The 26,830-nt window shown below is 35.8% G+C and overlaps 1 protein-coding gene across 1 annotated transcript in view; it reads right to left on the minus strand.

The window, feature by feature from the left end:
• NEBL (nebulette) overlaps window positions 1-26,830 on the minus strand; it is a 148,999-nt gene that overhangs the window by 105,289 nt on the left and 16,880 nt on the right. Inside the window, 1 exon segment of the mRNA XM_020966871.2 lies at window positions 17,670-17,780. Within this exon segment, the coding sequence (XP_020822530.1) occupies window positions 17,670-17,780 (111 nt within the window).

Raw genomic sequence — 26,830 nt, forward strand, 5'->3', positions numbered from 1 at the left:
GTTGAATTTTCCATGGCTTTATTTAATGACTGTAATCACGTACAGCTGATGTTGACCTGCTGGTGGCAAGATGACAGAGGAAGACATGATGACCAGACTTCCTTTGGGTAGATGGCCGTCACACTTCATTGTCCAGCACCTTCCCTTGTGCCTTGTCTAACAACAACAAAAAGCTTTTGAAAGCTCTCAAAGCACCTTATAGTTGTGCATACAAAATAAGTGAGTTCTAAATGTGACTAAGAATATCAGAAAAGAGAAAAGCAGTCTTACAATATTTGGAAAATTCAAAACGAAAGAAAGGAATAGATTAAAAGATGAACACTTTTTAAAAAGGAGAAAATAGGGGCGGAGCCAAGACTGAGGAGTGAAAGCAGTGACTTGCTTGAGTTCTCCTCCAAACCCCTCCAAATACTCATAAAAAAATGGCTCTAAACAAATTCTGAAGCAGCAGAACCCACAAAAAGACAGAGTGAAACAAATTTCCAGCGCAAGACAACCTGGATGATTGATCAGAAAGGTGTATCGCGCCGGGCTGGGTGCGCAGGCCGCAGGGAACCTGGAGCAGGCCTCAGAGGACTGAATCCTGGGTAGCTGTGGAGGTTTCCAGACTCCTCAATCCACCAATGCCAAAGACAACTTAGAAGGTCAGTGGGAAAAGGCAGTTTCTGTGGTGCTCAGAGATCAAGGTGGGGTTTCAGCTCCATTCCCCAAGAGTGTGGCCCTGGCGGGGGGAGGGGGGGGACGGGGACAGCTGCTTCCCGAGCTTCCAGCCCACAGACTGAGGGGGAATCCAGTGGCTCTACAGAGAGGGACTGCAGGGATCTCTTTGCCAGTGCTGAGGCAGGAATCTCTTGCTTTGCCTTCGTCTGGATCTGGGTCACAGTTCTGGGAAGCAGTGCTAGGGTGAGGAGGAAAGCTGGGGTGGGGAAGCTTGTAGTGGCTGTGGAGAGGAACCCTTCCTCACAGTTACAGGACAGAAAGGAATACTTGTGGTCACAGGCCAGGAAAGGAGTAAACACTTCACCCCTTATCATACCACCTTGGAAGAACTGAAAATTTACAGGGCCCTACAAGTATCTCTGAAAACAGCTGTATAAACCCCAAGCTTGGGACAGTACATTCTCCACATTGGAAGCAGACTCTTACCTTAACAAAGAGTTTAAAACTCAAGTAATTGGCCGGGATCATGAGCAAGCAGCGCAAAAAGAGTCAGACTATAATCTTACTTTGGTGAAAAAGAAGATCAAAATATACAACCAGAAGAAGACAACAAAGTCAAAGCTCCTACATCCAAAGCCTCCAAGAAAAATGAATCAGTCCCAGGCCTTGGAAGAGCTCAAAAGGGAATCTGAGAAGCAAGTAAGGAAAGCAGAGGAAACACTGAGAGTGATGCAAGAAAATCATGAAAAACAAGTCAACAGCTTGCTAAAGGAGACCCAAAAAAATACTGAAGAAAATAACACCTTAAAAAATGCCTAACCCAAATGGCAAAAGGGTCCAAAAAGCCAATGAGGAGAATGCCCTAAAAAGAAAATTGGCCAAATGGAAAAGGAAGTCCAAAAGCTTACTGAAGAAAATACTTCCTTAAAAATTAGAATAGAGCAATTGGAAGATAGTGACTTTATGAGAAATCAAGACACTGTAAACAAATCCAAAAGAATGAAAAATTAGAAAACAATGTGAAATATCTCATTGGAAAAACAACTGACCTGGAAAATAGATCCAGGAGAGAGAATTTAAAATTATTGGACTATCTGAAAGCCATGATCAAAAAAAGAGCCTAAACATTATCTTTCAAGGAAAACTGCCCTGATATATTAGAACCAGAGGGCAAAATAGAAATTGAAAGAATCCACAGATCTCCTGAAAGAGATCCCCAAAGGAAAACTCCTAGGAATATTATAGCCAAATTCCAGAGTTCCCAGGTCAAGGAGAAAATATTACAAGCTGCCAGAAGGAAACAATTCAAGTACTGTGGAAACACAATCAGGATAACACAAGATTTAGCAGCTTCTACATTAAAGGACCGCAGGGCATGGAATATAATATTCCAGAGGGCAAAGGAGATAGGATTACAACCAAGAATCACCTACCCAGCAAAACTGAGTATAATCCTTCAGGGGAAAAAATGGTCATTCAGTGAAATAGAGGACTTTCAAGCATTTCTGATGAAAAGACCAGAGCTGAATAGAAAATTTGACTTTCAAATAGGACTCAAGTGGAACATGAAGAGGTAAACAGGAAAGAGAAATCATAAGAGACTTATTAAGGTTGAACTGTTTACATTCCTGCACAGAAAGATATTTATAACTCATGAGACCTTTGTCAGTATTAGGGTAGTTGGAGGAAAAAAATTATATGTATGTAGATAGATAGATAGATAGATAGATAGATAGATAGATAGATAGATAGACAGAGGGCACAGGGTGAGTTGAAGATTAAGGGGTCATATCTGGAGAATAAAATTAAGGGATGAGAGAGGATTATACTCAGAGAAGAAGAAAGGGAGAGGTAGAATGGGGTAAATTATCTCACAAAAAAAAACAAAAGAAAAGTCTCTTACAGTGGAGGGGAAGGGGGAAGGTGAGAGGGAATGAGTGAATCTTATTCTCATAGGATTTGGCTTAAGGAGGAATAACATACACATTCAATTGGGTATGGAAATCTGTCTTACCCTACAGGAAAATAGGGGGAGAAGGGGACAAGAGAGCAGGGGGATGATAGAGAGGAGGGCAGATTGGGAAAGGGGTAATCAGAAGTAAATACTTCTGAGGAGGGACAGGGTCAAAAGAAAGAATAGAATAAATGGGAGGGCAGGATAGGATTAAGGGAAATAGAGTTAGTTTTTCACAACATGTCTACTATGGAAGTGTTTTGCATAACTGCACATGTACAACCTATATTGAGCTGCTTGCCTTTTCAATGAGGGTAGGTGGGGAGGGAGGAAGAAAGAAAATCTGAAACCTAAAGTTTTAAAAACATATGTTTAAAAAAATGTTTTCACATGCTACTGGGAAATAAGAAATACAGGAAATGGGGTACAGAAGTCTATCCTGCCTTACAGGAAAGTAGAAGGGGAAGGAGATAAGAGAAGGGGGGAGAGATAGAAGAGAGGACAGACTAGGGGAAGGGATATTCAAAATGCATGCCATCTTGGGGTGGGGGGAGGGGGGAAGATGGGGTGAAAATTTGGAACTCAAAAACTTGTGGAAGTGAATGTTGAAAACTAAAAATAAATTTATATTAAAAAAAAAGAAAGAGTGGTGGATCAGTGGAAAAGATTAGGTACACAAGACATAGTAGTCAATGACTGTACTCATCTACAGTTTGATAAACCCAAAGACTCCAGCTTCTAGGATAAGAACTAAGAAAATAAGATAAGAAAACTAAAAATAAATAAACTTATATTTAAAAAAATTTTTAAAAATTAAAAGGAGAAAATAAATTTGGCCCTCTGCTCTTCAGAATGAATGAGGAATACATTTGCTCTATAGTTTCTTCAGTATTGAACTGAGGAAGCATCCATCAGTCCAGACAGCACACTTTTATTGAGTGGCATTAGATATAAGAAGTCTCCTTGAAAATGACCAATTCAAATGAATTTAGTAAATTATTAACCATCTTCCAGCTACACTCTACCAAGTTGCTATAATACTTTAATAAAATGGTCAAACAAAGAAGAGAGATTTTCCCGTATTACACTCAAAAGACCTTTTTTTCCCCATAAAGAAGAAAAAGGTAACAACAACTGTATCACACAATGTCTTGTTCTAATCTATCTCCTCTCCAATCCATTCTCTGAAGAGCTGCCAAACTGAAATTTCGAAAGCATAGAAGCCATGTCTTTTAAGTGTCACTCTCATGTTTATTAAGAAGCTTCAGTGACTCTGTTGGCTCTTGGATAAGACACACATTCTTCTGTTTAGCACTTAAGCTTGTCATAGTGTGACTCCAACCTACCTGTCTAGACTGCCTCCCATCATATAGCCATTTTAACCAAACTGGTCTGCTTTCCTGATTATTTTACATCATATCACCCATCTCCCTATTTTTGAAAGGTCTGGATTCCTCTCCCTCCTCACCTGGAATTCCAGGTTCCTTCAAAGCTCAATTCCATTGCTATACCTAATTCAAAACCCTTGACAAGTATCTCTCCTCTGAGTTGCTAGTAATTGCCAGCTCTCCCTAAAAATAGTTTTCATTTACTTTGTGCATATTTTGGAACTATTTTTCTCTATGTAATCATATCCTAAACCTTCTCCCCAGAAAATAAGGTCCTTAAAAGCAGAGATTGTTTTATTTTTGTATTCCTAGTGACTAGCATAGTGCCTGGCACATAGTGAACGAATGAATATGGGGGAAAGGAAGCGAAGGGAATAATCATGTATGTAGTGCCTATAAGCCAATTACTATACTAAAAGCTTTTTACAAATGTTATCTCATTTGAATCTCACAGCAACCCTGCAAGACAGGTACTATTATTATCTTCATTTTTACAGATGAGGAAATTGAGGCAAATAGAAGTTAAATGACTTGTCCAGGCTGCACTTAGTTTCTATGGCTGAATTTTAACTCAGGTCTTCCTGACTCCAGGCCCAGTGTTCTGTCCACTGCATCACCAGCATGAATGAACAAATGAATGAAAAAGCTTTAATTTAATGCTTACTACGTGCCAAGCACTGTGTAAAGTTATGTATTAGGGACGCAGATACAAAAAACAAGACAATTCCCACTTCCAAGAAGTTTACATTCTAACATAATATGATAACATATAATGGAGCATGGTGGCCAAGAAGGGGTGTTTTGGTCAAGGAAGCCATAGGAATGGTGTTTAGAGTCATAGGAAAACAGATCCTTTCCAGGAATGAGAACCATTGATCTGATCTGTTTCTTCAGAGTTAAAGATGGAAGGCAAGGGGTAGGGAGGGATCGTCATATCACAAAGACAACCTGAGAGCTGTAGTGTCATGGATCTGGGTCACAGATATATATGATGAGTACTCATCAATCAAAAGTCATGGATCCCTAAGTAGGCCCTGAAGTCAATGATTAAAGTACAAATGATAAGGTCCAAATGGATAAGTGACCTAGATATGAAAGGTCATATTACAAATCAGATGAGTGAGAAAAAGATTGCTTTTCAGAGCTATGAATAGGAAAACAGTTCATGACCCAATATGGAACACAGAAGATCATAGAAAACAAAAAGGATAATATTATTACATAAAATTTGAAAGATTTTGTATAAACAAAACTAATACAGTCAAGATTACAAAGGAAACAATTGTTTGGAATTAGGGGATGAAAGTAATTAATTAATCAGAAATAATCAGCAAGTTTTTCTAATGAAAAATAAATAAATGCCACTCTCTAGTTAATAGATAGTCAATGGATATGAGCACAGAGAGTTTTCAAGGGAAGAAAATCAAATTATGAATAGCCTTATGGAAATGCTCCAAAACACTAATAGGTAGATGAATACAGAGCAACTCTGAGGTTCTGCCTCACACTCATTAAATTGAAAACATTGAGGAAAAATAAATGGAAATGACAAATGTTGGAGCGACCTGTGGGGGGGAAAAAAAGGATACTAGGTGTACTGTTGGTGAAGTAGTGAATTGTTCCAGTTATTCTGGAAAGCAATTTGAAACTATGCCCAAAACATGACTGTACTTTTTTTGACACAGCAATACTGCTACTAAGCCTATAACTCAAAGAAATCAAAGAAAGAGGGAAAGGACCCACATGTACATGAACATTAATAGCAAACCTCTTGGTTGTGGCAAAGAAACAGAAAGTAAGAGGGTATCCACCAATCAGGAAATAGCTGGACAAATTACGGCATATTAGTTCAACAGAACATTATTATACTAAAAGAAATGACAGAAGGAACAACTTAAAAGAAACATGGGAAGTATGAATTGATTCAGAGTTCAGTGGGCAGAGTTACAATTTATGCAATAACAGTGCCATAAAGACATCTAACTTTGAAAGAGATAAGAACTCTGATCCATGTAAGGATCAATCACAATTCCAGAGGACCCATGTTGAAGAATGCTGGCCACATCCTGACAAAGAGGTGACTGATTCATATATGGAAGAGATCAACATTTTTGCATATGTAAAAATGTGGGGATTTATCTTGACTACGAATAATTGTCACATAGGTTTTCTATTTTTCTTTCTTGGTGGAGATGGGGGGAAAGAAAATAAATCTTTGCTCAATGAAAAATTAATGTCATTTAAAATGCTCTCAAATTGAATTGACTTTTAAATTAATAGGTTGTCAAAGGTTGTAAAATTTAAATTACATAGCTTGTCTCTTCATAGGTTGTGAAATTCAAATTTAAATTAAATACCTTGTCTCTTCATAAAAACATAAGATTATTACGCAAACAAAATATTTTGATTCAGTTTTAAAAGAAACAATGGAGTCTCTGGTGTCTCCATCTAGGTCCTGAGAAAAGTAAGACTACAAAAACAAGACTTACTACTTAGTACTTCAGTCTGTTCTCAGATTAAACTCCTGTGATGAACCAGTCATTCTGTCTCATCAGATGCTTGCTTTACTACTGAGAAACTGATAACATGCAAAATACTTATTTCCATTTTTTTGAAAATACAGAGTTGGTGATACATTAATTTCTTTTTAAAAAGATATCTTTCTCAGAATAATGATTTTAATTGAGTGGTTTGGAGGAGGATAACAGAAGTAAATGCAAAGCAATAATTCTCATACATTAAATATATCCTACTTTCTCTTTTTTTATTGAACCTCTGATTTCATTGGAAAAGGAAACTCCCACGTGATAAAACTTCCTCAACCAATGTAGGTCATCACCTTCTTCTGAAGAGTTGGATATATAGAGTTATCTAAAGTAGAAATGTCAAACACGTGTGGTAGGCTGCATACAACTCACAACACTTTCTATCCGAACCAGATGAAAATGTAATTGGGAAACATTTTGAAAAATAAATAAAATATAATAAAACATAGATAATACTATTATGTGGTTTTCTAAATCAATATGCATTCACAGGGATCCTTATGTTAACTTTAGTGGCTCTTGTTTCCATTTGACCTTGATTCCACTGATTTAAATCACTAAGAAGTTAAATGACTTGCCCAGGGTCACACAGCCAATATCTATCAGAACTGTGTGACACCTGAACCCAGGTGTTCCTGGCTTCAGGCCTGTCTCTCTACCTTTTTCTGTTTCTTACTACATTTTAAATAGAAAATGCCATCTCAGTAAAAGGGACTATAGAATAGCAGGAAGATCTAAATTTTAAAACTAGAGCTCTTTCCAAAGTAACAGAATCTAAATTTATTTTTTAAGGTCGAGGAATGTGGGAACTCTCCAAAGCTGGCATTTTTCCAGTCTTGGAATATAGTAAAATAAATTGAAATGTGAGGTGAGCTCTAGACTCCAACTGATAGTATACTTCCCAGCAACCACTTATAAGCCACAGTGTAATGAATTGTGTTGGTTTCCCAGGTAGAGCTTTCTATGTCCTTCAGCAATCCATTATTGACGTAGCTGTAAAGTTGAGCACTTACTTGAGGGGGGAAAATCTTTAAAATGTTATATTGTTTTATTACCTTTAAGAAAGCTCATTTGTCATTCTGAAAAAGAGCACTAAGACTGTTCTTCCTCTTACCGAATGTTAAAGTCACACACATTGGGCTGATTAGTAATCTCAATTTTTTAAAAAAGTTTATCACTTTTAATTTTGTCACATGAGTATGAATAGACAGCTACTTGCAAAACATGAACCAGAGTAAAATTAGTTTGATTCATTTCAAACCACTAGATTTTACATCCTTGATAAGACTGATGAACATTAATAACCTGAGTATTACTTCCATTACAAATCTATCTTTGGAGGGGAAAAAAGATGTAAAATGTCTCCAATTTTCTAATTTCATTAGAATAAAACTTGGCAAGCACTATGTCCCTTTGGATACAAAAAGATTTGGATTGGTAGACTCTTTTAAAAGTATTTTGTTATTAGTACATCTAGAAAACATGAAGTTTAAGAGTTTGAGTCTTTTGATTATGCCCCACTGACATAAAGGTGTTTTTAAACCAATATTGTATACATTTGGTGCTTAAATAAAATAAACCTCTTTGGTCAATTGAAATCAACCGTGACATCACCTTTGACTTCAAAATCCTGAGTTCTATATTTGAATTTCACTTTGAATGCTATTCTATTCATGAGGATGTTATGGGGAATGGAAAAGTATCTATTTTTGGATTTTAGGATCATTAAACTGCTGGATAATTAATGAATGAAGCCCTCCAAGGCCTACCAAGTATGCTGGGGATATAAAATGCTTTTTTTATTTTCCACTGGACCCCCAACAAAATTAGCCTAGTAAGGTATGGTCAGCTGCCAAGCATGCAGTAACAAGAAAATAGTATGCATTTTTGTCTTCCCTTTTAGTCTTACTAATACCTCTTTCAAAGGGAGAAGGAAAAATAAAAATGCTAAAATTGTTTGCTCATTGAAAGAATGAAGTATTTATTAAACACTATATGCAAGGCCCTACACTGAACACTGGAGCTACCTTTAGAAAAAGCAAGACAGTGCCTCTGATCATTGCTGTTGTTTTTTTAAATATATTTTTATTTTGTTAAATGTATCCCAATTACTTACATGTAAAAAAAATTAAGTTTTTTTTTCAACTTTTTGAGTTCCAAATTTTCTCCCTCCCTCCCACCCTTCACCCCTCCTTGAGAAGGGAAGCCATTTGATATAGGTTGTACATGTGAAATCATGCAAAACACATTTGCAAATTTTGCAAAATGTTGCAAAAGAAAACAGACTAAAAAATAAAAGAAAAACAAACTAAAAAAAATTAAATCTGCATTCAGAGTTCATCCATTCTCTTTCTGGAGGTAGATAACATCTTACATCATGGGTCTTTTGGAATTGTCTTGGCTCACTGCCTTGATCAGAGTACTGAAGTCTTTCGCAGTTGATCATCCTTACAATATTGCCATTATTGTGTGTAAGTTGTCCTAGGTTTTTCCTGAAACCGTCTTAGTTGTCATTTCTTATAGCATAATAGTATTCCATCAAAATCATGCACCACAACTTGTTCAGCTATTTCCCAAGTGATGGACATTCTTTCAAGTTCCAATCCTTCACTGCCACACCCTCCCCGCAAAAAAAGTTGCTATAAATATTTTTGTACAAAAAGGTTCTTTTCTCTTATTTTGATCTCTTTGGGATACAGACCTAGCAGTGGTATTTCTAGGTTAAAGGGTATGCACAGTTTTACAGCTCTTTAGACATAGTTCCAAACTGTTCTCCAGGATAGTTTGCAACTCCACCAATAGTGAATTAGTTTTCAATTTTTCCACATCTCCTCCAACATTTGTCATTTTCCTTTTCTTTCATATTAGTCTACCTGATAGACAAGAGGTGATATCTCAGAATTGTTTTAATTTGCATTTCTATAATTAGCAGCGATTTAGAGCATTTTTCACATGTGACTATTGATGGTTTTGATTTCTCTCCTGAATACTGCCTGCTCGTATGTATTAACCACTTATCAACAGGGAAACAGTTCTTTATTTTTATAAATTTGACTCAGTTCCCTATGTACTTGAAAAATGAGGCCTTTATCAGAGAAATTTGGTATAAAAATTTTTCCAGTTTTCTGTTTTCCTTCTAATTTTGGCTATATTACTTTGCTTGTATAAAAGTTCTTTAATTTCATTTTCATTTTGTTAATTTCAACTTCATTTCTTTAGTTTCCATTTTACTTGCCAGGTCCTCTCCATTTTTTTGTTTGGTCATAATCTCTTCCCTTATCCACAGATCTGACAGGTACATCTAATTTACTTATCATATCACCCCTTACGTCTAAATCATTTATCCATTTTGACCTTATTTTGGTATATGGTGTGAGATATTGATCTATGCCTAGTTTCTGCAAAACTGATTTCCAATTTTCCCAGCAATTTTTGTCAAATGGTGAGTCCTTACTTCAAAAGCTTAGATCTCTGGGTTTATCTAACATTATATTACTATGGTCATTTACTACTATGTATTGTGAGCCTATTTCTTAGCCAGTACCAGATTGTTTTGATGATTACCACTTTGTAATATAGTTTAAATCTGTAACTGTTGGCCACCTTCACATTTTTTTTCATTGATTCACTTGATATTATTGGCCTTTTGTTCTTCCAGATGAATTTCATTATTTTATCTGGCTCAATAAAATAATTCTTCAAGAGTTTGATTGGTATGACACTGAATAAGTAAAGTAACTTGGGTAGAATCGTCATATTTATTATAGTTGCTCAGTCGACCCATGAGCAAATAATACTTCTCCAACTGCTTAGATCTGTCTTTGTTTATGTGACGTGTTTTGTAATAACGTTCACATGATCCTGAGTTTGTCTTGGCAGGTAGACTCCCAAGTATTTTATGTTGTCTGCAGTCATTTTAAATGAAATTTCTCTATCTTTTCCTGGTGGGTTTTGTTGGTAGCCTATAGAAATTCTGATAATTTATGTGGATTTTATATCCTGCAAATTTGTTGAAGTCGTTCATTATTATGTCAATTGGTATTTTAGTTGATTCTCCCAGTTCTCTAAGTATACCATCATGTCATCTGCAAAGAGTGATGGGTTTTTTTCCTCATTAGTTACTACTTATCATTTTAAGAAAGGCTCCATTGATTCATATGCTTTCTAGTGTTTTTAATAGGAATGGGTGTTGTATTGTGCCAAAGGTTATTTCTGCATCTATTGAGATAGTCATATTATTTTTTTTTTGTTACTGATATGGTCAATTATGTTGGTAGTTTTTGTGATATTGAACTAGCCCTACATACCTGTCATGAATCCCACCTGGTCATAGTGTATGATCTTTGTGATATATTGTTGTAATTTCCTTGCTAGTATTTTATTTAAATTTTCTGCATCAACATCCATAAAGGAAATTGATCTATAGTTTTCCTTCTCTGTTTTTGTTCTTTTGTTTACATATCAAAACTATAGTTGTGTCCCAGAAAAATTGGCAGGACTCCTTCATCTTTTGTTTTCAAAGAGATTATATAGTATTGAAATTAATTGTTCCTTAACTGTTTGGTAGAATTCACTTGTAAATTCATCAGGTCCTGGCGAATTTTTTCTTAAGGACGTGATTGATAGCTTATTAATGTCTTTTATTTAGGCAGAGTTATTTAAGTATTCTATTTCCTCTTCTGTTAATCTGGGCAGTTTATATTTTTGTAAGTATTCATCCATTTCACTTAGACTATCAGTTTTATTGGCATGTAATTGGGCATAACACTTCCTAACAATTGCTTTAAGTTCATCTTTAATTCAACTGGTGGTGCTTTTACTCTTTTCATGTTTGATACTAGTAATTTGGCTTCTTCTTCCTTTCCTAAAATAAAATTAACCAATAGTTTATCTATTTTATTGGAGTTTTTTTTTCATAAAACCAACTCCTAGTTTTATTGCTCGATTTTTTTTTTTACTTTAGTTTTATTCATCTCTTCTTTGATTTTCAGGATTTCTACTTCGGTTTTTAATTGGGGATTTTAAATTTATTCTTCTAGGTTTTTTTAGTTGCATGCCTAATTCATTGATCTGTTCTTTCTTTCTTTTATTCATCTGCATGTTTAGAGATATAAAATTTCCCTTAAGTATAGCTTTATTTCTAACCCACAAATCTTGAAATGTTATCTCCTTGTTGTCATTCTCTTGAGTGAAATTACTGTTTCTATGATTTATTCTTTGACCCACTCATTCTTTATGATTAGGCTTAGTTTCCAATTATTTTTATCTTTCCATGGTCCCTTATTTAATGTAATTTTTATTTCATTATGGTCTGAAAGGGTCCATTTGATATTTCAGCTTTTTTATATTTGGTTCTAAAATTCTTACGCCCTAATACACGATCAGTTTTTGTGAAGGTGCCATTTTCAGATGGGAAAAAAGCACATTCCTTTCTATTCCCATTCAATTTCCTCCAGATTTCTAAAATTCCATTCATCTCTTTGACTTCTTTCTTATATATTTTATGGTTAAATTTATCTAGCTCTGAGAGGGTAAAGTTAAGGGTTTTAATATTTCCTCCTGTAATTCACTTAACTTTCCCTTTAAGAATTTATATGCTTTGAATTTGGTACATATATGTTTAGTGTTACTATGACTTCATTGTCTGTCGTACCTTTTGCCATGATGTACTTTCCCTGTTTATTCCTTTTAATTAATTCTATTTTTGCTTTTGCTTTTTCTAAGATCATGATTACTACTTTTGTCTTTTTTTTTTTTACTTCAGCTCAAGCATAAGAAATTCTGCTCCAGCCCCTTAGTTTAACTCTGTGTGTGTCTCTATTTCAAGTGTGATTCTTGAAAATAACCTATTGTTGGATTCTGGTTTCTAATCGATTCTGCTATTTGTTTCTGTTTTATGGGTGAGTTTCTCCCATTCACATTCACAATTATGATTACTAACTGTGCATTTCTCTGCATCCTATTTTCTTGTGGTTATCCCTCCCCTCTCTCTTACACACACACACACACACACACACACATACACATATATATATACATATATACATATATGTATATATATGTATATATATATATGTGTGTATATATATGTATATATATGTATATATATATGTGTGTATATATACATATATATATATATATATTTATATTCTGTCCCTCCTGTAACATCTGTTTTGCTTCTCATAAATGCCTTCTTTATTTTCCCTCTCTCTTATCACCCTCCTTTTTTTTTTCCTATCCCCTTCCCCTCCTACTTCCCTGTTGGGTAAGGTAGATTTATATTACCAATGGGTATATGTGTGTATTTTCCTTCTTGGAACCAATTTAGATGTGAATGAGGTTCAAGTGTTGCCCACACCACCACACACACCATTTTCTCCTCCACTATAAAAGCCCTTTTATGCTTGCCTCTTCTATGTGAAATAAATTTCCCAATACTCTCTGTTGCTTCCCCCCTTCTCCCAGGGCACCCCTCTTTCCTTCTTTCTTTCTTTCTTTCATTTTTTATACCATCCCAACATAATCAACTTACTCCTGCACCTTCATTCTACATAGAATCCTTCTAACTGCTCTAATGATGATAAAATTCTTAAAAGTTACATGTATCATCTTCCTATACAGAAAGGCAAAACAGTTTAACCCTATTGAGTCTGTTGTGATTTCTCTTTCATATTTACCTTTTTTTTCCACTTCTCTTGAGTTCTGTTTTTGAAAGTCAATTTTCTATTCAGCTCTGGTCTTTTCATTAAGAATGCTTAAATACCCTTTAATTTATTAAATATCCCCTTTTTCCCTTGAATTATTATACTGTTTTCCTGGGCAGGTTACTCTTGGTCATAATAGCAGCTCCAGAAAATCATATTCCAAGCCCACAACTCTTTTTTTTTTTTTTGGCCAGTCAATGGGTGACTTCCCCAGGGTCACACAGCTAGTAAGTGTTATGTGTCTGAGGCCGGATTTGAACTCAGGTCCTCCTGAATCCAGGGCCGGTGCTCCATCCACTGCACCACCTAGCTCTACAACTTCTTTAATGTGGTAACTGCTAAATCTTTTGTGATCCTGACTATGACTTCATGGTATTTGTATGGTTTCTTTCTGGAGGTTTGAGTTTTTTCCCTTTGACCTGGGAGCTCTGGAGTTTGACTATATATTCCTGGTAGTTTTCATTTTGGGATCGGTGGTGATCAGTGGATTCTTTCTATTTCTAGGTTCTAGGATATCAGGGCAGTTTTCCTTGATAATTTCTTGAATATGATGTGTAGGCTCTTTTCCTTCATCATGATTTTCAGGTGGTTAATAATTCTTAAATTATCTTTCCTCATGCCTTTCCTCAATTTCCTCAATTTCCAGGTGAGTTGTGTTTTTTTTTATGAGATACTGCACATTTTCTTCTATTCTGCAAGCTTTGATATTTTTTTTTATTGATGTCTCACAGAGTCCTTAGCTTTCACTTGCCCGTTATAATGTTTAAGATATTCTTTTCATCAGTGAGTTTTGGTACCTCTTTTTCCATTTAGCCAATTCTGTTTTCAAGGCGTTATTTTCTTGAGTACTTTTGTGCCTCTTTTACCAAGTTGTTAATATTTTCATAATTTTCTTTCTTTGTTTTCATTTTTTTACCTAATTTTTCTCTAACAACACTATTGGATTTTGAAAATCATTTTTAGCTCCTCCAGTAATTCCTGTTGAGCTTGTGTTTAATTCACATTTTTCCCCTTTTTGACTTTGTGGTCCTCTTCTGAGTTTGTGTCATGATTTTCCCTGTCACCACAGTAACTTTTATGATCAGGTTCCTTTTTTATTGTTGTTTTCTCATATTCCCACCTTATTTCTTGATTTAGAACTTTATGTTAAAGTTGGGCTCTGTTCCCTGCAATGGAGATGGGCAGGGGCAGTGTCTCAGGCTTCAGACTTTTTTGCACTGCTGTTTTCAGAGCTAGTTCTGGGGGGCTGGAATTTTTTTGGTGCTTCCATGGTAGTGTGATCTGGGGAGAGGTGTGGTGGCTGTTCGCCTGGTCTATACTCTGGTCCCTACTCAAAAAAAGGGCCTCTGCTCCCTTTAGATCGAAAAATATACTGTTCTCCTCAGGGTCCCTGATCCCTTGAGGCCAGAAAAAAAATACCATTCCTCAGTGTCTCTGATCCTTTGTGACCAAAAGAGATAATACCCTTCTTCTCCCTCTTGACCAAAAGTGCTTCTCTTGCACTTGAGCTATGACCCAGACATCATTATAGGTAATGGACTTGGTAGTATCTGGTCCTATCTCCAGGGCTTGCATTGGATTACCCTGTAATTGTCTGACCAGTTGCCAGTTCTCCTTACTGTCTCTGCCTTGAAAGCTCCCAAAGTTGCTACTGCTTCGGTCACTACCACCTGGTCTCACCATTAGAGTTTCAGCCACATAGGCTCCAATTCAGCCTCCTCTTTCTGACCTCCTAAACCGTTTTGCACTGGAAGAAATGTCTCACTCTGACCTTTTGTTGGTTCTGCCACTCTAGAATTCAATTTGAGGAGCCTTCTTAAAGTTTTTTGGAAAGCTCAGCTGAGCGCTTTCTCTACTCTGACATCTTGGAAACATCCCTGAAAGTTATCCCTCCCCTCATTGTTAAGAGATTTAGTAAAAGGTGGGGTTGGAAAGGATGTTGCAACTAAGAGCTAAAATGAGATTTGGGGATTATCTATTTCCATTCTCCATGGTTCTCACTCTCTCCATTACCACAGATACTAAGTGCTGGTCTAGCTCTGGCATGACAATCTGAAGACAAGAGAATCATCTGTTTAATTTGCTCATCTTTGTTTCACTGCTTTAAATTAATCAGTACTTCAGATTTATAGTTAATGGAATTAAGTAATTTAGCAATCTTGGTTAATAACAAACGATTTGTTTTCCACTATTTGGTAATTCTTCAAAGTAAATTCCTTATAATCAAAAATAAATGTCACCTTTTTCTGAGGAAGAATAATTATTTAAGTATTAAGGTAAAATGAATTCTTCTGGTCTAGAAAGTAATATGATAAACAGTTTGCCTTCCATATATGTCTATCTCCATGGACCAATGGGACAAATTTTTTTTCGTGTCTTTGAAGGCCTACATGAAAATTTCATAAAGATAAATGTATTATTTTACATTGTCATGACTCTAACAGAATGTCATATTTCACATGACAGACTACAAGTATCAGTCTTGCTGCAAAAACTCAGCAAATAATGTTAAATACTTTCTAATCCTGTTATATGTACCAACTCCACATGTAAAGGTTGGACTGCGTTGGCAGAGAAGTCTAGGTAAACACACATCTTGCCTCCCTCAGGTATACAGTATTGAATGGCGGATAAAAAGAGCTTTCTACTCAGATTCCCTCAGTCTCTTGGGTATTTGAACAGTATACCTTTAAAAAGGAAGATTCAAAAATAATAATACTCAAGTCCTATAAAATGAATGTTTATATCTCTATTTCCCTAAATCCTATCCTTTAGAGTTCATTTAGCAAGTCTACCCACTATATCTAAACTATTACCTCTTATGTCCTTGTTTATAAAATCTAGTTACATTTAAAAACTCTAGGAGGTTTTTTTGTCTTATTTTATTTTGGGGGGGTTTTAATTTAATTTTTTTTTTTGCTTTTTGGTGAGGCAATTGGGGTTAAGTGACTTGCCCAAGGTCACACAGCTAATAAGTGTCAAGTGTCTGAGGCCGGGTTTGAACTCATGTCCTCCTGACTCCAAGGCCGGAGCTCTAACCACTGCGCTACCTAGCTGCCCCCACCAAGTTTGTTTTGTTTTTAAACAAATCTGTCTCTTTCATTTTTTCCCCTTCTTTATAAACTGTAGGACAGCATATCACAAAACTAAATTACAGTTTGACGACCAACTTTGGTGCTCATTTTCTAAAATCTTATTTTATATTTTTAAATTTATTCCCTTCGGTAATTTTGAAGATTTTTTTTTGTCTTTTGTTTTGTTTTGTTTTTTTAAAGCAGTTAGATCATAGCACCTAAGGTTGGAAATTCATTATAAACCATGCCCCTAGAAACTACCCTGTGATCTGTCATAATTATTACACATAGTTTCTTTTCATCAATTGTAACCCATCATTGGAAAATAACTTTGATTTTCTAACACAGTCATTTAAAGTAAAATCTCACTAGACCCTTATTTTATCCTTGACTTACACCAATTTAATATTGCTAATCAGCTACTTTCAAGGTATATACCTGTTACAGATTACCTCTGCCAAGGTGTGTGACTCTGAAGTCAGAGTTCTACATGGTGGGAAATTAAGTTATAAAAAAATAATCTTCAGTAGAGGTCATTCTAAACTTGGAAGTGTAGTTACGGTTCATAGTTACAGTTCATGCTTATTGTCCCAGCTAGAGAGAATAACTCTCCAAAGAAGAACGGGGTGGGGGGGGGGCGCACGCAGCACACTCCTAGCCCTGCTCTAGAAAAGGTGAACTGGCCTTGTTGTGATATTTAAATATGTACCAAAATATTCCTAGGAGAAAAAAAAAAAGGAAATATGGCATTTTAATTGCCGAATCGATGCAATTCTATTTAGTAAGCATTTATGAAGGGCCTCCTATGGCAAAGGTATCCCTTGAAATAGGCATAGGGCATGGACGTGAGATTTCATTGGCAGAGGGACATCCCCGAGGATAAAGCTCCCTCCACCAGCACAGATTGACATGTTCTCTTATACGTTATAACTTACACATTAGATAGTTGGCTAGAGCAGAGATATCAAACATTCAGCCTGTTGGCAACATTCCCTAGTGTCCCTGAACCATTAAAATGTAACTGGGAAATATTTAACAAAATAAATAAAACTACAAAAAAATCCACAGATAACATTACATTTTAAAACTAAGTCTGGGCAGACAGAAATGATTCTTATGTATAAATCAGTGGCCCCCATCTCTATTGTAGTTTGACATCTCTGGCCTAAAGGACCCAGAGGGCAAGTGATTTACTCCATGTCATATAGCTAGTATGTGTCACTAAGGAAAGAAAAACCAGAAGTTAGATAGTACCGACTGTCCAGCAGCTTACATGCTGTTGGGACAGAGACAAAATATGACTGTATGTCTGTCATAGACAAATGATAAATAAACACTCTTACATTACTTTGATGTTTACTGGTTTCCATGGCATGCATTATATCAGGTGGTTCCTTCATATGTGAATAGTCTGACATTCCTTTTGTAGCATCATGTTTCTGTTTATAGAGAACCTTGAAAACAAAAATACACGCAGATTTTTTTCTCTTTCTTTGTTACATCAAATGCTAATCTTTTTCGTTTTCATTCAACAAGAACTATAATTATTAGATTACACAATAGATAAAATGTTTTCTTATACACTGCAATTCCACCACTGATGGTAGAACTTGTTTTAACATCTAACCATGGTAACATATATAATTCTTTGTTTCTAGTACTACTGTTTAAATTTCTAATTTTAGGCCTTTAGCTATCACTCAAAGTCTTTCTCCCCACAAATGAATGTCCACTAAGATCCACCCCAAATCCTACTTTAACTCAAATGTCAGACCATGTTTTGGGGAAATCTATAGGATTTTGGAATTCAGGCTATTTTTACAAATACTGAGTCTATCCATATGATGCCAAAATAACCAAAAATGGGAGATTAGGGGGAAGATCAAGAAAACCATCTGTTTTGCATCGTGTAGGCAAGGGAACCATGTGGTTCCTGAATTGTTCACCCATCTAGAGAATGTTTTGACATTATATAGCTACAGTTATGACAGCAGCAAATTCCACATGTTCAAGCCAACATCAGAAAAATATACCACCTACGGTAATTTTTCAGCTCATTCAATGATCTCCAAGTTTCCAGATTTTTACAGAATCACTAGAATATTTCAAAGATTCTTTGCCTAAAAATTTTGGATTACTGAGTCAATATCCAAGTTTATTATGAATAGAGAGATACAAATGATGTGGTCAATTGAGGTTGGATCTCGGAGTCAAGTTGTGGGTTCAAAACCTACTTCTGACACTTTGCTGTGACTCTCTCAGTTCCCCAACAAACCATCTAAAACTGTAAGGTACAAACAGGTTGCTATCAACACTGGAAAAGTGAGCTTCCACACTGAGAGTTCCCTAGTCTGATGAAATCACTGTTATACCGAATAATATTCTCCATTACTAAATTGCTTGGCTAAGTTGACACCTATTATATAATTAAAACTAAGTATTTTAGCAAAACATAAAGTAATTAATTAATTGTGCTGGTATAAAAAATGTGGGCAATAGAATCGCAGATGGCAATCAGTAACTGCTAAAACTTGGCATTATTTTAAAGATATTTTTCTTCTTTCATAATACTGAGTAATTTCAATGTCTTATTATTTCAACTGCCTGTCATACAAATGTTATATGATGAATATCACATTTTACTGTGAAATGTTATAATAAATTGCTTACAATAAGAAATGATACCGTGATGAGAAAATAAGGGATAGAGAACATACATTTTCAATAAATTTGTACAACAGGACATAATTATGAAAGAAAATAGAAAATAATGGATCATTTTACTTATTGAAACAAAAATTTCCTTTCTAGCTCAAAATCTGTGACCAGATGAAACATGATTTTATGATTATGAATACAGCAACAAATAGCCAAAGAGGAAGGAGTCCCAGTATCATAAATGCTCTCGTCAGGATAGGAGGCATGAAAAATCAGGGTAAGGAAAAACAGCAGGGCAGATCAAAGTGTCCAATCCCAAGGCGAAACAACCAATACTAAAGAAGAATTTGAATGAAGGTCAAAAATTGAAGTTGACGTAGTCAAGGGCAACACATTCTTGCATAAAACGCCCCATGGTGTCTTATGTCAGATAGGATCTGTTTGAGTATGTCTAGAACTGGAATCCAGTGGGACACCTACTGGGTGGGTTATTTAGCAGGTGTGACCCAAATGAATATCCAGCACAGCTGACTGAAAAGAGATCAAACAGACCATAGGAGAACCAAGAGAAAGGTGTGTCACAAGAACCTAGAGAGGAGAGAGAATAAAGGAGAAGAAGTTGGAGATCAAAAGTGGCAAAGGCCACAGGGAGGTCAAGAAGGATGCGGATGGCGAAAAGGGATATTAGATGTGACAGTTAAGAAACTGTTAGCACTTTGGGGAGAGGAGTTTACATAACCGATTGCTGGAGCTGTATTCAAAGGCTTTCCAGTGTGGAAGGACCTCCTGGAACTTGTGCTGAATTGGCATTGGCCTTCAAGAACCAAGGTTCATTTCCGTGCTGCCATGAAGCACCATAGTAAGATTTTGACATACTACTGGACTAGACAAATCATATGTTGAAGACTCTGCAGCATGCCTTATTTGGAACAAAGTCCCAGAAAAAGTCATATAAAATATTTAGATTAACAGTATAACAATGACAAAGACCCACAGATACATTCATACTGCTTGAGTGATATATGATACTTCCTGCTTCCATCCCTTGAATCTAAAATGCCTTATTATTATTGTTCTCATTATTTCTTATCTGTTTGTTTATTATTTGGGGTTTTTTTAACTTATATAAAATGAATTCATGTCTACAAGCCAGAAGAAAATGAAGAAACTATTGCTAACTGTAGAGTCAAGCTGGATGAGTCAGGAATCTAAATATATTGGATCAGTTTTATACTACCCAGACTTATCAGGAAACTCCTCAAAGTTAATAACTATTTTTTTTGAATTTTTAAACTTCACTTTGGCAAGATATTAGCAAAACTTGCAATTCCAAGACTTTAGAATGGAAAGGAAATGGAATGTCATTTTCTGGTTAAGGTCAAGGATCGCATTTCATTTATCTTTGTGTCCCACAAAGAGAGACAGCTATAGAAATATATTGAGATATAGATATTTATATTATATATGTATATATACTACACAATACCAACCATGTATAACTATGTTAAAACACCAACTGTGCATATATAAAACACATATATAGTTGATGCTTAATAAATATTTGCTGATGAAATACCATTTTAATACAGTACTAAATAGAAGCATTGAGGATGAATGAATAGAGTGGTAGGTTTGGAATCAAGAAGACCTGGGTATAAATTCCACCTCTCATACTTAGTAGCTATATAACTCTGAGCAGGTCCCTCAACCTTTATGTGCCACAATCTATAACGTATTCACTGTCTAAGAGAATGGTTGAGATCTGCATTTTTGGAAGCAGTACTCACACTGAGAATTCCTTACACTAGAAAAATCACATAAGCTTCCAGCATCCATGCTTTAATCTCAAACGATGTCACTGGAGGCTGCCATAGGGTCAGACCCCTCTTCCAATGCACTTTGGAGCAATCCATGACTGTTTTTGAAGGACTCCCTAACCTCTAGTTTGAATGCCTTTGTTTGGTCTCTGGATTCTCAATCCCACCACTGGTTGGAGGTCACACCTATCTGCTTATTCTTTCTTTTTTTGTCTTCCTCTTGGGGAAAGTTTTCTTTTATTGTCTACTATTACTTGTAGAACATCACACACAAAACCAACCAGCTAACAGAGCCAATTTTTCCCCAAAACTATTCATAACCAAACATAGTATATATCCAAACCATGAATAAGAACTCAAAGCAAGATTATAGTACTAGTACTCATTCTTCATGTCTTTGAGGTGCTAAGTGTTTTCATTCCTGAATGCTTAACATTTAAAGAACTTTAAAAATATTCTTTGGGTTTTTTGGTTTTGTTTTTACTAGCATAGTATAACGTATGAAGAATAAGAAGATTCAGATTCTAGTCCCAGCACTGCCTCTAATCTCTCTGGACGTAAGTTTCCTTGCCTATAAAATAAGGGAGTTTGAACAAATGATCTTAGACTCCCAATTTTATGACTCCATTTCATCATCTAAATTCTGAATTTTTGCTTATATATTTGAAATGTTTATACTACTTTGGTTTCAACCAGTAAAGCAGTATTGACTTGGCCAAAGTGAATGAAAAAACATTCTGTTTTAATTTTCTCAGTTTGGTATGGGACCTTAGAGGCTGAGTAGTCATTGCTCTTACAGGACTGTGGTTAGGCATATATTGCAGGATTTTTGATACATAAATCTCAAATTCAGTTCCTAGCACTCAGCTCTAATCTTCCAACCTAAGCTAAGCAGACATAGGCTATGTCTATATGAAGGAACTGGATAAAACTGGAATAGCCATTTAAGAACAGGAGCCATTCCTAAGGGATTAGAACTTTTTCAAAATGGCAGACACTCAAGGTTTAGTTTTCAACCAAAGCAGTTGGAAATACAAGATTTGCCCTATAAAGATAGGAAAAGATGACTGACCTAATCATAACCATAAGACCTATTTGCATCTGGTTATCCCAAGAAGAAAAGTCAAATTTTATTTATCATACCAGAACTAAGAGGTGAAAAAAATTCTGAGTTTTGCATCATTTTTCATGATGTCTATGCAGAAAATATAATTTCTAGAATATTTACACACATTTCATTTTGACACTGTATAACTAATCAGCATAAAATTGTTCACACAAATTTTTGTTAAAGTCTACAAGTTTCCTTGGAAAAAATCATTATAATATGTAGCTTAAAATAATTAATTCTTAGTAATAAAAAAGAACAATAACCCATGAAAGTAGAAATTATTAAGTTTTTAAAGAGAACAACCAAGATCATTAAAGAAAAGGAAAATGGATCTATTAACAGAAGATAAAAGATCTAGGATACATATAAAAAGCACTTTACAAATCTTAAAGCTCTATATAAATGTGTACTGTTTTGGACTTGACCTGGGATTTTATTGATATAGGTAACTTCCAGATGAAAAATTCACTATACCAATGCAACTTAATAGTCTTAGGTAAAAAGTGGGCTATAGAATGCTGAGAAGTTAAAAGACTTTCATAGGATCCTCAGCCAGTATGTATCACAGTAGACTTGAAAAGAGCTCTCCCAGACTCTCAGGTCAGCTCTCTAATCAGCCTCCCATAAAGGTTAGAATATATTAGTAGTAGTAGTAGTAGCAGTAGTAGTAGTAGTAGTAGTAGTAGTAGTAGTAGTAGTAGTAGTAGTAGTAGTAGTAGTAGTAGTAAGTAGTAGTAGTAGTAGTAATAGAAAATAAAATGATAAGAATTACTGGAGGAAAAATAGCTAATATAGAGACTAGAACAAGAAAAAGTAGGCTTGCACATTGTAATGATGTAAAATTGGATTAGCCATAAAGAAGTGCTACCTGGCATTTTCTCTAGCAACCTGGAGACCTTTAAAAAAGAAGTAAAGAAGTAAAGAAGTAAACAAGGAGAGGGAAGGAGGGAGGGAGGGAGGGAGGGAGGGAGGAGGGAGGGAGGAGGAAGGAAGGAAGGAAGGAAGGAAGGAAGGAAGGAAGGAAGGAAGGAAGGAAGGAAGGAAGGAAGGAAGGAAGGAAGGAAGGAAGGAAGGAAGGAAGGAAGGAAGGAAGGAAGGAAGGAAGGAAGGAAGGATGGATAAATAGCTCTTGGAAAAATACTCCCTTATCCAGCAACTCAAACATGATAGCTAGCTGAACTAAAGAATCTATACTTGTTTCTTTCTCTCTTTCTTTTTTGGAACGAGGCAATCAGGGTTAAATGACTTGCCTAGGGTCACACAGCTAGTAAGTATCATGTGTCTGAGGACAGATTTGAACTCAGGTCCTCCTAACTCCAGTGCCGGTGCTCTATTCACTATGCCACCTAGCTGCCCCCATTGTTTATTTTTTGTTAGATGACAAATTACTATGTTAGATGATGAGTTCAGTTACCATTTTCATTATTTTATAAGTATTTTTAAAAGCACAGTTCATGATTTTAGTGAACATCACAGAATACAATCAATCAAACATACTACACTTAAAAGATAACAGTTTAAAAGAAGCTACACGGGGGCAGTGAGGTGGCGCAGTGGACAGAGCACCGGCCCTGATGTCAGGAGGACCTGAGTTCAAATCCGACCTCAGACCAAACCCTGACACTGACTGGCTGTGTGACCCTGGGCAAGTCACTTAACCCCAATTGACTAAAAGTAAAAAAATAAAAATAAAAGATAAAAAAATAAAAGAAGCTGCATGATTTTCTACACGGATTACTCATAAAGCAAACATCAAATCACAGAATTTCAGAAGGAAAGGGCTTCAGAGGCCAGACAGTTCAACGCACATGTCCTCCCTCAATATCCCCACAATAGGCCCAGTAAATGGACATCCAATATTTGAATTAAGAATTAAGGGGGCTTTCTGGATCATGACTCTAGTCCTTCAGGTGTTAGCTATCTGGCCTACCTAGCTCAGGGTATTTTTCAATTTGATAAGCATTCTTTTTATGTCTTCATCCAATTCATTGAAAAAAATGTTAATTATTTAAGTTCCACATACTACTGAGTCCAACTTCACATTAAAGATAGCTAAAGTATTCTTAAGTCTGTTTGTGACCAAAGCAATCATTTCATATATCACATTAAAATACCTTGAAAGTGGCTGAATATAACATATTGTATTGGCATGGAACAACAAAGACATAGGTTTTTTAAAAATAAAAATTTAATGGAATAGTTACTAAAGGACTCTTCCAAGGATTATATCATTATTTTTGGTCAAATGAGATAATATTTGTAAAAAGCACTTAGCACAGTGCCTGGCACACAGTAGGCACTATATAAATGCTTATTCTCTTCCTTTTTGTATAAAATTATACACACAAGCTATGTAAATATCTACAGAGGATTTTCTATAACGAAACATTAACTTGGTTTTCTTTTCTACATCAATATAGTCTATGGCATGAACTAAGTTGTTTGGGAGGTGTTTTTTTAACTACCATTCAGGTAGCATTTAGTTCTACTTCAGAAGAAAAGTTTGTTAGCTTTTTCTGGAACTCCCGAGTTAGTCCAAAATCCTCCGAACTTCTGATACAAGGTACATATAATACTGTATGTATTAACTGACTTATCTTTTACAGAAACTGTTGATTAATCAATGTTCTTCCTTAGTCTCCTGTTCATAGGAAAAGTTATTTGAATCATCATTTTATAAATCAGAAAATTGAGACACAAAAAAGTAATTATCAAAAGTATGTACATTGCGGGGCAGCTAAACAGCACAATAGATAGAGTGCTGGGCCTGGAATCAGGAAGAGCCATCTTCATGAGGTCAAAGCTGGCTTCAGACACTTACTAGCTGTGTGACCCTGGGCAAGTCACTTACCCCTGTTTGCCTCAGTTTCCCCATCTGTAAAATGAACTGAAGAAGTAAATGACAAACCACTCCGGTATCTTTGCCAAGAAAACCCCAAATGGGGTCATGAAGAGTCAGACATGACAGAACTAAGTAAATTATGTGACTCAGCCTAGTTATTTTTCCCAATGCCATATCACGAACAAATGGAATAACAGAGAGAAGGTAAGTTTCAGAGCTAAGAAGAAAAGGGCTCAATGCTACCTCTGACACACACTAGCTGTGTAAGGAGGGACAAGTCAAGTTATTCTCTGTGTTATAGGCAACTCCATAAGACTTTAAGTAAAATACAAGATGGCTATAATAGTGGAGGAAGTTTCCACTATGGGATTTCCCTATGCCAATGAATGCCACAAGTCCATACCACTTCCACATCTCCCCACAAAAAATTAAATAAATGAATGTATGTATATACATACACAAATACATTTATATACACACACATACATAAACACAAACATAAATATGCAAAACAATATTCATTAATGCAAACACAAATCATAATTTTTGAAGGTTGTTGACTCATTAATCAAACTGACACCCCACCTCTCCCTCACCCTCACACAAATGAACACACACACACACACACACACACACACACACAGAGTCTTCACAAAGTGGAGAAAAACCCCTTAATTCCAAAATAGCATTTAAAGATCTGAAAATGCTACCTTGGTTGAAAAGTAACAAAATAAGGATTTGCTTCTATTTTGTAATTATTGCTTAATTGTTTCTTGTCATCTACATGAAGGGCAACATATAATCATCTGCTTTATAAAGTAGCCTATATCAGCAAGTGGATTGATGACCAGATGTTAGCAGTAAAAATAAAGTGTGTGTTAGTCATGGTCAAGGATACAGAACCTCAATCTTATATATTTTTAGCTTCACGGGCTGTATCTGAGATTTCTTTACTGCTGACTTAAGTAGAGGCTGGATTTTATAATTACTAAGTACTAAAAGATGTTCTGGAAATGATATCAAGGCTCAACATTTAAAAAGAATTATCTGTTTTCAAAGTTCTATGAAACAAGCCAGGCATTCCCTGCCAAAAAAAAAAAAAGAAAAAGAAAAGAAAGGAAAAAAAACATTGGGGGTGAAACGAAGGAAAGAATGTTCTGTCCACATAGATTTTAAACTATGTTTGTTGGTGTCAAGGCTGGAGGAGGGAAAGTCAGGTAAATGTGTCATCTAGGGGTCTTGAAAACAGACCCATCTCCAAGGAAGGGTTAGGAACTCTTGAAAAGGTTGTGAACCTATGAACAGGAAGAAAGCCCATCACTGAAAGGTAAAGGGTCACAGAGATGATCAAAAGGATTAGAGAAAAGATGAAAGGAACTCTGATGATTTGACCTGGAAAAGAGAAGATCAAAAACAGATTCAGAACTCTTGATCGTATCCACATATTCATTTCATAGATACATGACCCTTTTACTCCACATTGAACCATAAACCATAATAATTTGCATATGATAAAGTTCAAAACAGTGGAGAAACAGAAGAATTAAATGAGAGAGATGAAGAAGGAAGGGAAAATGAACAGGTAATGCCCAGAATTTCAGTTTCACTAGTGATCTGTACCAATGAGGGAGTGCCCACACCAATGATGGACCAGTTGTGGATTTATTGGAATACTGGAGTATACTTGTGGAAAAGATAGAGAAACATGGGCAGTATGATTGGAATAACAGCTAGACCTGTAATTTCACTGGTACAGGAAAATCCCAGGTAAGGAAATGCATGCTACCAATGCAAGGTGACACCTTTTCTGCAATTTATAACCTGAGAGAGTTGTCTAGGGCATGGAGAGTTTAAGTGACTTGGCTAGGATAACAGAGCAAGGGCTTGACCTCAGATCTTCCCGGTTTCAGGTCCAGATCTCTTATCCATTATGCCCTGCTGTGTAGGTAACCAATGGGACAATTGAATGGATCTGGAACTAGTTAAATGTAGGCTCAAAAAGTAGCTTTCCATTCATTCTAGCAGCTTCTTGGCTCATTCTTCATGATTTGTCTTGACTACAATCCCAACCATTCA

The sequence above is a fragment of the Phascolarctos cinereus genome, unplaced genomic scaffold (assembly GCF_003287225.1).
Source record: "Phascolarctos cinereus isolate Bilbo 61053 unplaced genomic scaffold, phaCin_HiC Scaffold_1;HRSCAF=81, whole genome shotgun sequence".
NCBI lineage: Eukaryota > Metazoa > Chordata > Mammalia > Diprotodontia > Phascolarctidae > Phascolarctos > Phascolarctos cinereus.